At 37.8% G+C, this 16,274-nt stretch overlaps 1 protein-coding gene and 1 long non-coding RNA gene across 2 annotated transcripts in view; both read left to right on the plus strand.

The window, feature by feature from the left end:
* Positions 1-254: 254 nt before the first annotated feature.
* The window catches only part of LOC103514020 (nicotinate phosphoribosyltransferase), a gene marked incomplete at its 5' end in the record, with an annotated part of 30,449 nt that continues 14,429 nt past the window's right edge, over positions 255-16,274 (plus strand). Inside the window, 3 exon segments of the mRNA XM_017446047.2 lie at positions 255-413; positions 1,035-1,162; positions 14,861-14,979. Coding sequence (XP_017301536.2) covers positions 255-413; positions 1,035-1,162; positions 14,861-14,979 — 406 coding nt within the window.
* LOC113469417 lies at positions 7,685-8,296 on the plus strand. The gene is made up of 2 exons (XR_003392843.1): positions 7,685-7,824; positions 8,213-8,296. It is a non-coding gene; the product is annotated as an uncharacterized LOC113469417 (long non-coding RNA).

The following is a 16,274-nucleotide window of genomic DNA, read 5'->3' on the forward strand; positions in this document are numbered from 1 at the left end:
AGTTTATGTTCCAGACATCCATCCAGATACCAATCAGCCACAATGGTACTTAACATCAGTTATCCATGGAAGCTAGTGCAGTCAACATGGTATTGCCACTGGCTAGTTTACTATCTACCTCATAAGTCAAGTCATGAAAAATTCAGGAAAGTGTATTGATTAGGGAACAATATCTGTAATTTTGTACCAAGCATTTAATATTTAATATCTTTTCAACCCACTAAAGTTGTGTATCATGTTTTGGTTATGCACAGATTTGTACCAGATCACAATGGTTCTTATAATATAAGATTTACTGAAGGATTTGCTGATTTATTGTTATATTTCAGAGTGCCTTTGTTACGGGTGGAAGGACCACTGATCATTGTTCAACTTCTAGAGACCACTCTGCTCACGCTTGTCAACTTTGCCAGGTTAGTTCCTTCTTATGTAAAAGAACTTTTCAATCCTATCGAGGATAAACGTTAGACAATTACCCCATTTGTCAAAGTGGATCCGTTTTGACCGTCAAGTAGAGGAAGTGACTTCACTTAACAAGAAATGTAGATTAACGTAGATTAGTTTATGTATAAGTAAACAGTTATGTAACTCTTCCCTTATCAGTGAACCGAAAAACACCGATTTCATTGTTACTTAAAGCCATAAAATTAATCGTTCTTGGTACTTATTCCCTCACAAGATTTCGCATGTTCAATGTACAATTTTGTATTCAATGTATTTACCTCATCATTGATAAGAGTAAAATAAAATTTTGCCATTTGTGAATACTGTAGGTAAATAATGAATAAGGAGACTGGAAACTTTGGTTATGCCGCCAAACTCAATTGGAGTCGCTACTGAATTGTCCTCACGAGATTGAGTACACCCCGCATTTTAAGCTCTGAGCGGAGAAAAGAGAAAACTTTGACTCTGCCGGGGATCGAGCCCGGGACCTTTGGTGTGCAACCCTTGTGACATCCCGGCCACGGAGGATGTAAATTTAGTTTCATTCTCTGATAGTATGCTCATTTGATGACATGTCTTCCTAATTTCAGCTTGATGGCTACCAATGCAGCCCGCTACAGACTGGCAGCAGGCAGAAATGTGTCCCTACTAGAGTTTGGTTTGAGACGGGCACAAGGTCCTGATGGAGGTCTGTCAGCGTCTAAATATGCGTATGCAGGTAGGTTTGTTTCTCCCTTGTTTCCCTAAATTAGTTCTTTTAAGTAGCAGGGTTCTTCATACTTAACTCTTCAACCACTAATCTTTTCTTTTATTGTGAGCTTTACTAGGAAGGTCTTGAGTATTCCTAGACTTTTTCCGAAAAAAACCGAGGAAACTTATGAAAGTGAAACTTCCTGTCAGAGAGGTGGTCCAAGCATTAGAAAATCTAGAAGGACTTAAAGTTCAACTTTAGTTGTCTTTGTTTTGTGAATTTAAGCCACTTTGACACAGGTGATTCATTGTTATTATACATACAAACTCTTTCTCCATCATTGTGTTGAAGCTTTCAGCTTTTGCAGATGGCAGATAATACCACAATTTAAATTTGAACACTGTTAAGGGATACCTGACAGATATCTGAAAAATATGAAACTAAAATAAAAATTAAAACTTTGTATTTTTTTTTTTTTTTTTACAAATCTGATGATGTGACATGTCTTCCTAATTTCAGCTTGATGGCTACCAATGCAGCCCGCTACAGACTGGCAGCAGGCAGAAATGTGTCCCTACTAGAGTTTGGTTTGAGACGGGCACAAGGTCCTGATGGAGGTCTGTCAGCGTCTAAATATGCGTATGCAGGTAGGTTTGTTTCTCCCTTGTTTCCCTAAATTAGTTCTTTTAAGTAGCAGGGTTCTTCTGAAGGAGTTCTTCATACTTAACTCTTCAACCACTAATCTTTTCTTTTATTGTGAGCTTTACTAGGAAGGTCTTGAGTATTCCTAGACTTTTTCCTAATATTTTACTAGGAAGGTCTTGAGTATTCCTAGACTTTTTCCTAATATTTTACTAGGAAGGTCTTGAGTATTCCTAGACTTTTTCCTAATATTTTACCAGGGAGGTCTTGAGTATTCCTAGACTTTTTCCTAATATTTTACTAGGAAGGTCTTGAGTATGCCTAGACTTTGTGAGTTTTTAATGTCCCTATGGAGAGAATTCCATAGTCTGACTGCAGAGGTGCATTTTTGCACGTTTAAGATTGGTCTTAACCTTAACTATCTTCAAATTTGTAGAGTTGAAGGATTGGCCACACTCGGTTGACACACAAACACCTTGTCACCAGAAAACACGAATGTTTGATACGTATAGCTTGGATGTACGCTTTCCCTCTCGTGAGCAATTCCTTGTTTTCATACAACCCTACTCTAGTTTCACTATTTCCGTCTCAAAAACCAAGGTTTGCATGAGGAATGCAAGTTTGTGTGTTTTACGACACGAAGGGTAATGCATAACTACATTTACCTATGAGAAAGTTGAGAACACGAATATGTTTCCTACAACATCAATCGTGCATTGACAAAATATCAACCCCCCAGACAAAGCGAATGAATATATAAAAAAAAACACGATCAGGTTATTCGAATCAGGAGAGTGATGTAACAATGTGATTGCTTAAATTAAAGTCCATCAAAGGAACAGATTGTTTTCGCATAACTCATGTAAAAAAGTTACGTAACAGGTATTACTAAACGTTTTACGGGACATATTACTAACTATAGGGCAAATCTAGCAGTTTTTTCGTTACTGCGAAATAAAAACTATGGTGAAACACCCATCTTTTTTCCACATTCAAAACGGCTATCCTGATAGAAAGTTACGTTCCTTATTATAGGATAAGGAAAGTAAAGAGGGTTGGAAATTCCAACTGTTCCCAATTTCTTCCACTTGAGTGTATATCTCTGGCGTTCCCATCTTGTTATCAAAAACCTCAACTCCTCGCTCGTTAGAACTTTTCCATTCTCTCTATTCCAAACACTTTCCACCCCTATCCTCCTCCTCAACCATGGAGGATCGATAGTTTTGTCGCAATTCATTCGGCTTGTATAGCCCCGTAGCTGAGATGTACCTGGTACCATTGTAATTACTGGCACCCCAAGGCCTTACCGGCGGAGAACTTTGTATAGACCAAACTTTCCAAGCGCTAACACCGGGAACACTCTGCGTTCAAAAGGAAATTACCGCGCTATCCCGACAGCATGCGAGTTGAAAGTGACAGGGTGGTACACACCAATAATAGCAGACGAATTTGAATTACCGATCGCTTAATAAATAATCGGTAGCTCAATATAATCTAAGTTTGGCTGGTATGGTCCAGGCATTAGAGATCCACTTGAGCTAGATCTTAGTTAAATCCCCATTAAGGATGATTTAACTTGGAGCTGACCTAGACAATCTGATTGGTATATCAGTCAAAAATAGCTTTCGAATTTTCTAGCAATCTGTAAAATCAGCAGAATGGAGATGTTCATCTCAGTAACTCCTCCTTTCAGCGGCCGGCCATAAGGGTCTAAGTTTTCTTAATTTGAAGTCCTCCGGCGAGACTTTCGTTTCATCTAACTCGAGGAGTCTTTGAAACGGCCGGGCCCCCTTGTACCCCATTTATTTATTCACCCTGTATAGGAATAGGAAGCGTTGCGAATTAGCTCTATTAGGTACAGCGCTGTGTCGAGTACCAGGTTTTTTGGCCCGAATCGAAGGAAGAGTTGCTTAATTTTAATGTTTCAGGCAAAGTTCGCCCTGGGTGGGAATCGAACCCTTGACCTAGCGCTTACAAATCTCCCTTAATTTTTGTTGTTTCCAGATGTTGGTGCTAGAGCCTACCAAGATTCTTATACCTAGCTATGTAACGGTGAACATGGGAGCTGAAGAGAAAAGCATTCAAGTAGAGAACATATGCATCAAATGTATTAGACAGCCAGGTTCATGTAGACAAGTACATGATTGGTTATTCACTGCAAGCATGGTGCGAAGTGTCAGGTATGTATCTATGTATAGGTCTCCCATCTGAGTACTGACTACGCGCAACGTTACTTAACTTCAGTGATCTACTGCAGTCAATGTGCTACGGGTAATTTAGAAAAGAAAGCATGAATTCGCGGAAAGACCGTCACGAAAAAAGTCACCGCTTCTGAAAGGCCAGAAGCCTTTAGGTCTGCGAAACTGCGAATTTGTTGTCAGGGATATCGCAAACACCTCATGGAATTTGGTAGTAAAAGAAAGACAAAAAAAAAAACTGAGAATCTATAAAGAAATTGTTGCATTTATGAAAAACCCACAAAGATTTCTCCCATCTGACTACTGACTACGCGCAACGTTACTTAACTTCAGTGATCTACTGCAGTCAATGTACTACGGGTGATTTAGAAAAGAAAGCATGAATTCGCGGAAAGACCGTCACGAAAAAAAGTCACCGCTTCTGAAAGGCCAGAAGCCTTCAGGTCTGCGAAACTGCGAATTTGCTCTCAGGGATATCGCAAACGCCTCATGGAATTTGGCAGTAAAAGATACGTACCTACATATTATGTGCATATAGATTAGATAGGTAGTCTTCCCTTGGACGGGCTAGACGGGGCCCTCACAACACCACTTAACACTCTACATAACACTCCGCCAGATGACATGCTGACTTGCTGAGTAGAGATAAGATTTTTTCTTCACCATTATAATTAAGGAGGCACTTAAGTAATCTTGTGATACGTAATTACGTATCCACAATTCTACAAAGGTTGTGAGGATACCCTGAGCTTTAATACACAAACATATGCCTATTATTTAATAGAGCTGAATAAACACACTTTCAGATAATATTCTGTCTGTCCTAGGTCTGTCAGCCGGTCTGAGCGTGAGAAGCAGGCATTAGGTAGTTAGGTACCTATCTAGGTACCTACCTTAGTGTAGGTATGTACAATTTGACTAAATGTTGTTTTTAGATTTACGAGGATCTGTTTTTGTTAGATATCTACCTAGCGAGGTAAACTTTTTTCAATACATGTCTCAAACTCCACCTGATTTCTTTTAGAAAGTTCGACCTAACTACCTAGATTTCCATCTTTGCTCTACGTATACTCTTAAAACGCCTGAAAGGTCTCACAATGATACTTTATGCAGTACATTATTTACAGCGTTGTCGGATGTAGGGGTTTTCTTTCTTCTAAGCGCGGGAGTTTTCAAATTATTTATTTGTTAAATAATTTAAAAATGATGTTTATTAATTTATTTATTTATTGGAATGAGCATAAAGTAGAGAGGTACTTATTGGGGAAATAAAATAACGTGACCATTGAATAACTACCCGAAATAAAATAAAAAGAACTGAATAATTTTAATAAAATAACAAATCTCCCTGATCTGAGGCTTTCCTTGTAGCTGTAAAAACTACCGATCTGGCAACACTGTAATTGTTTTCCAGAGGTCAATTTTTTCCATTATCAGATTTATCAGTTTGTTATCAGTATTATTATCATTATTATCAGACAGGTACTAGTGGTTGTTGTGATAGAAGTCAGAAAGTGGTGTTAGTGGTGTGGAGCTCATGCCTCAGTCAGTGTCAGTCGCGTGATAGCTCCTCAGACAGAACGTCAGAACACTCCTTTGCATCCCTCGACTTGCTAGTCGAGAAACAACAAAAATATCAAACCAGCACAACAGATTTTCCTTTCCCAAATCTTTAAAAAAAATTGTTGATCTTTTGCATGCAAACACTTTCTCATCCCTTCACAAACTGTTTAATTTTGTGTGTGATTTTAATGTTTTGAACCACTGAGAACCCTGGAACATTATGGCGACAAAAAGGAAAAATAGTGTCACAAGAAATGGCATTGTACAACCACTGCTTACAGGTAAGAAACTCTCATGGCTTTTTTGTTGATCTTTTGCATGCAAACACTTTCTCATCCCTTCACAAACTGTTTACTTTTGTGTGTGATTTTAATGTTTTAAACCACTGAGAACCCTTGAACATTATGGCGACAAAAAGGAAAAATAGTGTCACAAGAAATGGCATTGTACAACCACTGCTTACAGGTAAGAAACTCATGGCTTACGAGTTGCTTTAGTAATGGCTGGGATCATTATCTGAGTTTCTCAAAGTAATACCAATTTCTGGTCTCCTAAATCTTGATAAAAAAAGAAAATCAACCATTATCAAAAGTATTTCAACTTAGTCTAGGTGATTTGTTTAATCTTGGTTTGTAGTCTCAGCCATAAAAGTTTTCTATTAGGTACCTATCTTGGGATTGAGATTGATTACAGGTCCAGTTTGAAACTGCTGTCCAGATATCCCACAGTTTGGTATAATTTACTGTTGAAAAGTCCTTGCATTCTACTGAAAGTAAAGCTAAGAAAATAACTCTCTGCATAGAGAGGTAGGTATCTGGAAACTCTCTTTATATGAGATTTTCTAGATACCTTTCAAAAATCTTCATAACTCTGCTTGGAATTCAAAGTAAAAAAAAAAAAAAAAAAAAAAAAAAAAAAAAAAACCTCTTCTCCCCTAAGGCTCTATCCTAATTAGTGGTTTGACACCACCTACTGGAGAGCCACCACCTACACCTACGAAATGACGATCATCCAATGGAGGTTGGTAGAAAACGAACCAAATCCTCACATAAGCCATAAGTACCTACATTTTTTTTTTTTTCCATTACCTACTCAAATGACAGGCAATTACTTATTACATGTAATAAATGTAAACTAGGCTCACATCCCTCATTTTGATAATTAAAAAATAAAGAAAACAATGATTTAAAACAACAAATATTGCTGCCTGATATATGCTAGGACCATTTTGTGAAAGACATTGGGGGGGGGGGGGGGGGGGGGGGGGGGGGGGGGGGAACAAGAGATCTAAGTAGGTAAGTAAGTAAGTGAGTAAGTAACTAAGCAAGCAAGCAAATTATCTATAAATTTAATAGCCCAACAATGTTGACCCTAGGGCAAGGTACCCCAACTTACAGTACCTATGGACAGTGTATGGACATTGCCACTACATGGTACTGTGCAAGTGCAATAGAACTTGCACTATTTGATCATGGGTTTTGTCTGTTGATAGGTAGCCAACTACTAAGTGGGTCCATAAGAATATATGTACTTAGGTACCAACTTATGTACTACTTGTTTTACTCGAGTGAATATCATGATGAACAGAGTTTTGATTTTATATCTTGAAATCAGTGGTCCTCAATAAGTTGTCATTTCACTGAATACAAGTCCACCTATGCATGCTTCTTTTCATTTGCTAATATGCTTTTATTTGTCATGAAAAACAAACTTATTACGTAATACCCCTCGTCTTGTGTATCACCAGAGCTGAACATAACGATCTTTCGAAAGACCAGATTTAAAGATCAAGTTGTTCCTTTGGGAGACATCTTGTATGCTGTACCCGGGTTAAGTGCCTTTAGGGTTAATGATCGGTTTCTCTTTACAGACATCGACTATCTGAAGGAAACCTTGCCTCTTCGAAAGACCAGATTTGAAAATCAAGTTGTTACTTTGGGAGACATCTTGTATGCTGTACCCGGGTTAAGTGAATTTAGGATTCATTCTCGGCTTCTCTTTACAGACATTGACTATCTGAAGGAAACCTTGCCTCCCTGTGTGGAAGAAGAATTCTATGAGTTCCTACGTTCTGTCACCGCCGATCAGGTCACCCTGTGTCTTGTATGCTGTACCCGGGTTAAGTGCCTTTAGGATTCATTCTCGGCTTCTCTTTACAGACATCGACTATCTGAAGGAAACCTTGCCTCCCTGTGTGGAAGAAGAATTCTATGAGTTCCTACGTTCTGTCACCGCCGATCAGGTCACCCTGTATGCGATACAGGAAGGATCTGTCGTATTCCCCAGGTAAGAAATGCACAGGGTGTTCCTAATGAAAGTGGGGGAAGAGCCATTATTAAGATAATCCCAACGGACTAGGTAGTTTTGGTCAGTGACAAAAATGGTTCAAATTTCTTAATTTTTTGGTGATTTTTCAAGGCATTTTACGAGCAATTTTACGTGTTATTTTTTTAATTTCATCACAGTATTATTCACCTACTAAAGATTTTTTCAAAATATTCTAAAACCAATTTTATGGTTCTTATGACATTATTTACTGAAGGATTTGCTGATTTATTGTTATGTTTCAGAGTGCCTTTGTTACGAGTGGAAGGACCACTGATCATCCTAAAACCAATTTTATGGTTCTTATGACATTATTTACCGAAGGATTTGCTGATTTATTATGTTTCAGAGTGCCTTTGTTACGAGTGGAAGGACCACTGATCATTGTTCAACTTCTAGAGACCACTCTGCTCACGCTTGTCAACTTTGCCAGGTTAGTTACTTCTTATGTAAAAGAACTTTTCAATCCTATCGAGGATAAACGTTAGACAATTACCCCATTTGTCAAAGTGGATCCGTTTTGACCGTCTCATTTAAGAACTTTGGAGTCTAAGAGCTCTGTGGGTTAGGTGGTGGAAAATGTCTACGGCATAAACATCGCCTTTTTGTAATTTATTTGGTACAATTAATTAGGCTTATGATACATAAAATACAAAATACAATGTGTATAACTAAAGATAATAGATATTATTTATATACTAAAAAGAAAGAAAAAGAAGCAGTGTACCCTTTTAACACTAAGAGGAAGAATTCCTCTTGTTTTGTGCCTTGTCGGTTACATTCCAACAAATGTGTGATAAATAAATAAATGAATAAATAAAATATTGCAATATTTCGCGATTCGCGTCACTTTGAACTCAAATTGAGATAGATCATTCTGTGAAAATAGTCCTTTGTATTTTTACTAGTTTTTGCTATTATTACGTCAAATAGATCACAAACACATAGCAAGATGGGATATACATACATACTTAGAGAATTTCAACGGTTTTAAGGTGCAAAAAATATCTACATAGAGATTGAATTCTTTGGTGAAAAAAAAAAACGAGGAAACTTCTTATGAAAGTGAAACTTCCTGTCAGAGAGGTGGTCCAAGCATTAGAAAATCTAGAAGGACTTAAAGTTCAACTTTTGTTGTCTTTGTTTTGTGAATTTAAGCCACTTTGACACAGGTGATTCATTGTTAAGATACATACAAACTATTTCTCCATCACACTCTGTGTTGAAGCTTTTAGCTTTTGCAGATAGCAGATAATACCACAATTTAAATTTGAACACTTTTAAGGGATACCTGACAGAATCTGAAAAATATGAAACTAAAATAAAAATTAAAACTTTGTATTTTTTTTTCTTACAAATCTAATGATGTGTATCTTTTTAAGTTGTTAAGTAACGCCGGCTGTATTTGGGTGACAGTAATGTGACCATTTTTTTCCCTCCGTTTCTTTTTTTTCCGATTTTTTTAGCTGGCACAACGATATTTTGTCGACATCAATGATCTCGTCTCAACTAAACAGGTACGAAGATTTTTCCTACCGGAGCGTTTGATGGGTGGCAGAAATTTTAATACCTGACGGGCATATTAGAGCGTTACAGGTGCCTTTGAATTTGACTGGAAGATAGGAGTGTGTGAACAGTGAGTGAGTTATAAAGAACTACTCTTTTCAGTGAACTACTCAGTCAATGAGTCCCATTTTAAAATATGATATAACTCACTCTTCAACTCCTTTTCGAGTTAGGATCCTGACTCATTGACTGAGTAGTCCACTGAAAAGAGTAGTTCTTTTTTTTTAACCGACTCACTATTTACCCAATTACACATATATTATCTGCCTTAACCCCTTGATTATAACCAAGTTAAATTATTTGGCAACCCTGTAATGCCTCACTGGTGTAAATACAAGTACTTCAAATTAGTGAGTGAGTTATAAAGAACTACTCTTTTCAGTGAACTACTCAGTCAATGAGTCCCATTTTAAAACATGATATAACTCACTCTTCAACTCCTTTTTGAGTTAGGATCCTGACTCATTGACTGAGTAGTCCACTGAAAAGAGTAGTTCTTTTTTATAACCGACTCACTATTTACCGTACGTTGAAATAATGCAAAAGCGGACCCGAGGTACAAAAAACTCACTTTATAGCTGTTGAGTTTTTTTTAGTGACGGGGTTTTATCCTCTACTCGTCGACAAACTACCTATTAATCTCACCCAGACTGAGTGGGGCCGGTAAAAGCCAGCAGCACGGAACTGTCCAAATGGTCACCCATTCAGATACCAACCACACGGAACCTTGTTTAACTTCAGTGAACCAGCCGCTCGCTGCCAAAGGGACTGTGATGATCAGACATTAACATTACAAAATGCTGTGTGAAACACATAATTTGAGGTAGTATAGTAAACTCTTGGCATATGAAGAGCTTTAATTTCTCTGTAGCTCTAGCGTCTCTGTAAGGGGGCTAAAGCGTTTGAATTCTATTGTCTTATCACGAGTTTTGTCCTCACTGTATACAAACCTACACTTGTAGCAGGGAGTTCTTGAGTATTCCTAGACGTTGTGAGTTTTTAATGTCCCTATGGAGAGAATTCTATAGTCTGACTGCAGAGGTGCATTTTTGCACGTTCAAGATTGGTCTTAACCTTAACTATCTTCAAATTTGTAGAGTTGAAGCATTGGCCACACTCGGTTGACACACAAACACCTTGTCACCAGAAAACACACGAATGTTTGATACGTATAGCTTGGATGTACGCTTTCCCCAAATTATTTGGCAACCCTGTAATGCCTCACTGGTGTAAATACAAGTACTTCAAATTTCGGTGTTGCATTTTAATGGAAGCAGTTTTGTTGCACTTCATTCGAAAATGTGTTTCTTTTAGTTTACTGTGGCTTGTTTTGTCCTGTATCAATGCGATTTCATGTCCGTATGTTATTGTTATTTCTTTGGTTCTTTATGAAGTGTGCCATTATCACTGCGACCTTTATAGAATATCTATTATGACCTAGGTGCTGCTTTGCAACGTTTTATTGTGTGGTCTCAGAACTGAAAAACTAAAAGTTTCACAGAAATCACCATTTTTTTTTTTCAATGGACCACACACATTACCTACCATTAAAGTCCCATTATTTGAACAATGACGTAGGTATAGGCATAATGGGTGTTCCTTTACTGCCCATAAATGTTTTAATAATGCACCGATTTAAGTACCGACTATTCCGAATTTTAAAGATAACAAAACAATCAAAAACGGTGAACCGTAAAAAGAAACTAGTCATCATTCATTTCCGTGTCCTTTTCTTGAAAAAGAAACTAGTCAAATCAGAACACTCTATGCTCTAACAACTCTTTGAACAATTTTGTGACTTAGCTCTTTGAGTAAATAGGTAATCGATTCAATTAACTTACCTATTCTTCGTTTCAATTACTAGGTCTTATAGATAAAAAATTCATGAACATTTTAAAACTACCTCTACCTACCTATTTGCCCCGAGCTTCTCTACGGAGCGGATAAACAATACTTTCGGGAATCGAACCCGAAACTACGGAATAAGATCCCGTGTCTTAGATCTGATGGTTTTAATGAAATCTGTTAATTATTTTGTGTTATTCTTACATTTTTTTCTCTATCTCTCATACCGGATTTTGTCCATGAGACGAAACAACAGCTACTTCTTGTCTCCTGAATTTGTTCATGAGACGAAACAACACCTATGTCTCGGTCTCGTCTCATCTCCCGACTTTCTTCACCGCTACCCTGTATGTGAGAATATGAGATTAGCTGTGACTCAGTGACTAGAATGTATTAGGTTGCTTAACACCAAGGCGAGCATGATTTCTATGTCGCTATACATAGGTTCATACATGTCAACGAACATTCGAATCTCGAGATTGCTGTAAAAAAGTACCTAAACACCTAAATAGGTATAATGAGAGTCGCTATATACATAGGTTCATACATGTCAACGAACATTCGAATCTCGAGATTGCTGTAAAAAAGTACCTAAACACCTAAATAGGTATAATGAGATACAATGTTTACTTGGGTAGATACTGTATAATGTAAGTCTACGTTTGATTTCTTCTAATTGTCGCCATTGATTGCTAGTCATGTATAATGAGCTACATTAGCTACTTACTTTATCCTCAATCGTTTAGATCTAAAATTTTGCACAAATATCGCGTACATATGCAACGATCCGTCGAAAGACCATCAGGTTAGAAGATTTTTTGTCGAAAGCCGAGATAAGAGCGTGTCCTTAGGAAGGTTCAACTGGTCTTCGATCTTAAGCTGTGTCCACACACAGTCGACGCCGTCGATCGACGGTTATGCAAATGATGTCGACTGAGACCGTCCACACCGCCCAGCCTAGACAACATAGATTCATCTCGACGGCCCTCGACTGTGTGTGGACGCAGCTTTAGGAAGGTCATTCCCCGGACTCGTGACTGCCGGAATGGTTATGAAGACCAGGTTGGGAGACATTTAGTAGCGTGTGCACCAGACTCAAACATAATGCCAGTTAAAAAAGAGGTGTAACTAATTAATAATGATAACAGTCCAATTAATTAGGTACTTTTTTATATCAAATACTCAGATTGGAAGTGTTGTACGAGTACTTACTTTTTTTTTAAGTAGGACATGCAGTACCTTTATCTCAACAGTTTAATATTGCACTGCTTAATTGTTAGTATTAGTACTCTTATTATCAAAGGTGTAGATAAGACAATAGCACCGCTTTGTATTCTAGTGGTCACTTTTGAACACTGGCATTGTGTTTAAAACTCGATATTCTCAATATAGGTTCTTGATTTTTTGATGATCTTCAGATCTTCATTACTTTCATTGTGACTTTGCTACAGTCGATGTTTGCCAGATTGAAGACACTGCTAATCGTTTCAAGAATGCCTCAAGTGATGCTCAGCCATTCCTTGATGTTGTCCAATATCCTTGGTGGGCCATGTCACTACTTGTCGCCCCTGTAACATCCTTCATCCTTTAGCATCGTTCCTGGGACAATACACACAATACAGTATCAAATTTCCTAGGGCTAAAATAAGATTTCAAGTGTAAATGTGTAAATAGATGCAGTGTCCAGATGTATAGAGTAGGTTTGCACAATATCCTTGGTGGGCCATGTCACTACTTGTCGCCCCTGTAACATCCTTCATCCTTTAGCATCGTTCCTGGGACAATACACACAATACAGTATCAAATTTCCTAGGGCTAAAATAAGATTTCAAGTGTAAATGTGTAAATAGATGCAGTGTCCAGATGTATAGAGTAGGTATGTGTAGCTATTACGTAAATCAATATATCTATTTATGTATATTCATGGAATTTACACACATTGCCTGTGCTAGGCCGGAACTTGGCAGGAAATGGACACACAAGTGGGAAATAGTTCTCTAAGGAACGATGATTTAACACTTGCAGATTTGATAAGTAGGTACCTATACCAATAGGAAATTGTGTGCGTTACATATTTTCGAATCTAACTCATGTTATTATTATTATTATTTTTTTTTAAGAGGTTTGACAGAGGGAACTGTAACTGCTATGGTCTTATCGTCCCGAAATCGAAGAGAGAAGAAAATGCACAATATCCTTGGTGAGCCATGTCACTACTTGTCGCCCCTGTAACATCCTTCATCCTTTAGCATCGTTCCTGGGACAATACACTCAATACAGTATCAAATTTCCTAGGGCTAAAATAAGATTTCAAGTGTAAATGTGTAAATAGATACAGTGTCCAGATGTGTAGAGTATAGGTATGTGTAGCTATTACGTAAATCAATATATCTATTTATGTATATTCATGGAATTTACACACATTGCCTATGCTAGGTCGGAACTTGGCAGGAAATGGACACACAAGTGGGAAACAGTTCTCTAAGGAATGATGATTTAACACTTGCAGATTTGATAAGTAGGTATATCAATAGGAAATTGTGTGCCTTACGTATTTTCGAATCTAACTCATGTTAAACCCATAAAATACACGAGACCTTGTTTAGACTGCTTTGGTAAAGGGAGATTTTAGTCTCATTCGAGCAGGATAAACAAGGTATATTCTATTCTATTTAGTAAGTAGTGTACTTAAAAGAGTACTTCAGCTTTCTAACGGTATGTGTAGCTATTACGTAAATCAATATATCTATTTATGTATATTCATGGAATTTACACACATTGCCTGTGCTAGGCCGGAACTTGGCAGGAAATGGACACACAAGTGGGAAATAGTTCTCTAAGGAATGATGATTTAACACTTGCAGGTTTGATAAGTAGGTACCTATACCAATAGGAAATTGTGTGCGTTACATATTTTCGAATCTAACTCATGTTAAACCCATAAAATACACGAGACCTTGTTTAGACTGCTTTGGTAAATCGAGTTTTTAGTCTCATTCGAGCAGGATAAACAAGGTATATTCTATTCTATTTAGTAAGTAGTGTACTTAAAAGAGTACTTCAGCTTTCTAACTCACCCACTCTTTACACATCTCCCATGCTACTACAAGTTAGGAGCTTTGTGTTTATAGAAGAAACACAATATTGATTTTGGTACCTATGTTTCTATTAGGTACACTCTCGTTGTTTGTTGTTGAGAGCTCAGCTTATCTCTCGACAATAAGTACTTACCTCCTTTCACTTTGATCTTAGTAATTTTGCTGATAAGATAGAGCTAGTACGATTCTCTTACAAATAAAACATCTATTTGTTTACTTAGTTGGTACTTACTATTAAAACGAAAAAAATATTATGATCAGTGGCAATTTGCTCCATAGTGTGATCCACAAGCTCTTTTAGAATATACCCTGGAGACACAGCTTTTTACTTATGTATGCTTCTTTTCATTTGCTAATATGCTTTTATTTGTCATGAAAAACAAGCTTATTACGTAATACCCCTCGTCTTGTGTATCACCAGACCGCTTACACCTAAGTAAAATAATTAACTTGGAAAGTTTTCAAACCTTAATTTCCTCACATTCCAGGTGGTTTCGATGGCACAAGCAATGTTCTGGCGGGCAAGATGTACAATATTCCAGTGCGCGGTACTCACGCGCATGCGTACATAACATCATTCAACGGACTCAACGAGCTCCAATTAAAGGTCAGTTCACACGATGTTTAGGATCATGTCGATGTAGTGAGTGTGCGTGTGTGTTTGATCCTTGACAGTTTGGGTCCCCTAGTTTGGTGATCGTGTGAACACTTCTTATCGTGTGTTTTAAGAGGATTTTCTTGTTGAGGGGTTTGATAATTTGATTTTCTTAGAGAATAAGACGAAATTAATAGTATAATCTTGTATGCTGTACCCGGGTCAAGTGCCTTTAGGGTTAATGATCGGTTTCTCTTTACAGACATCGACTATCTGAAGGAAACCTTGCCTCCCTGTGTGGAAGAAGAATTCTATGAGTTCCTACGTTCTGTCACCGCACAGTACAAAATACATAGTAATCTTTATGATGGGTTTCATGTTGGGGGACAATATAACATGTTAGGGAAAATAGGGAAAAAATGTGAAGCCCCAACTTGAGAGTGTAGTGGTTAGCGCGAAAGACTTCGGATCTGAAGTTTGGTAGTTTGAGTCCAAGTCAACTCCTAAATTTCCAACACAGTGTTCTACATTGAGAAACGGCATTTGTTTCAAGCATTCATGCTCAAAATATTAAAAATGTCTTGAAATATAGGACTCGTTCTGTACAAGACAGGAACTCATTGAACGTCCAATAGGAAACACTATTACTAACTCTCTATTTGCTTTGCACGGACTTTTTTCTGCAAAGACAACTCAGGACGTCCTAGTTTGGTGATCGTGTGAACGCTTCTTATCGTGTGTTTTAAGAGGATTTTCTTGTTGAGGGATTTGATAATTTGATTTTCTTAGAGAATAAGACGAAATTAATAGTATAGTCAGTACAAAATACATAGTAATCTTTCTGATGGGTTTCATGTTGGGGGACAATATAACATGTTAGGGAAAATAGGGGAAAAATGTGAAGCCCCAACTTGAGAGTGTAGTGGTTAGCGCGAAAGACTTTGGATCTGAGGTTTGGTAGTTTGAGTTCAAGTCAACTCCTAAATTTTCAACACAGTGTTCTACATTGAGGAACGACATTTGTTTCAAGCATTCATGCTCAAAACATTAAAAATGTCAGTCAGCTCCCATGGCGTAGTGGTCACTGCACTCGCCTTGCACGCGGGAGACCCGGGTTCGATTCCCGGCGGGGTTGGTTATTCATAGAGTTATTAGGATTGTTGGGTTCAGAAATGGATGGTACGACCCGTGCGCAGCGATACGCGTAAAATGTAGCAGTATCGATGAGTAAAAAGGAGGTGCTCGACTCACGGGTGGCGTTGTCGGTCAGGTGCCCTAGTTAGGTAACGGTACTATGTTTTAAGAAC

This window comes from Diaphorina citri, unplaced genomic scaffold, assembly GCF_000475195.1.
Source record: "Diaphorina citri unplaced genomic scaffold, Diaci psyllid genome assembly version 1.1 scaffold1069, whole genome shotgun sequence".
Taxonomy (NCBI): domain Eukaryota; kingdom Metazoa; phylum Arthropoda; class Insecta; order Hemiptera; family Psyllidae; genus Diaphorina; species Diaphorina citri.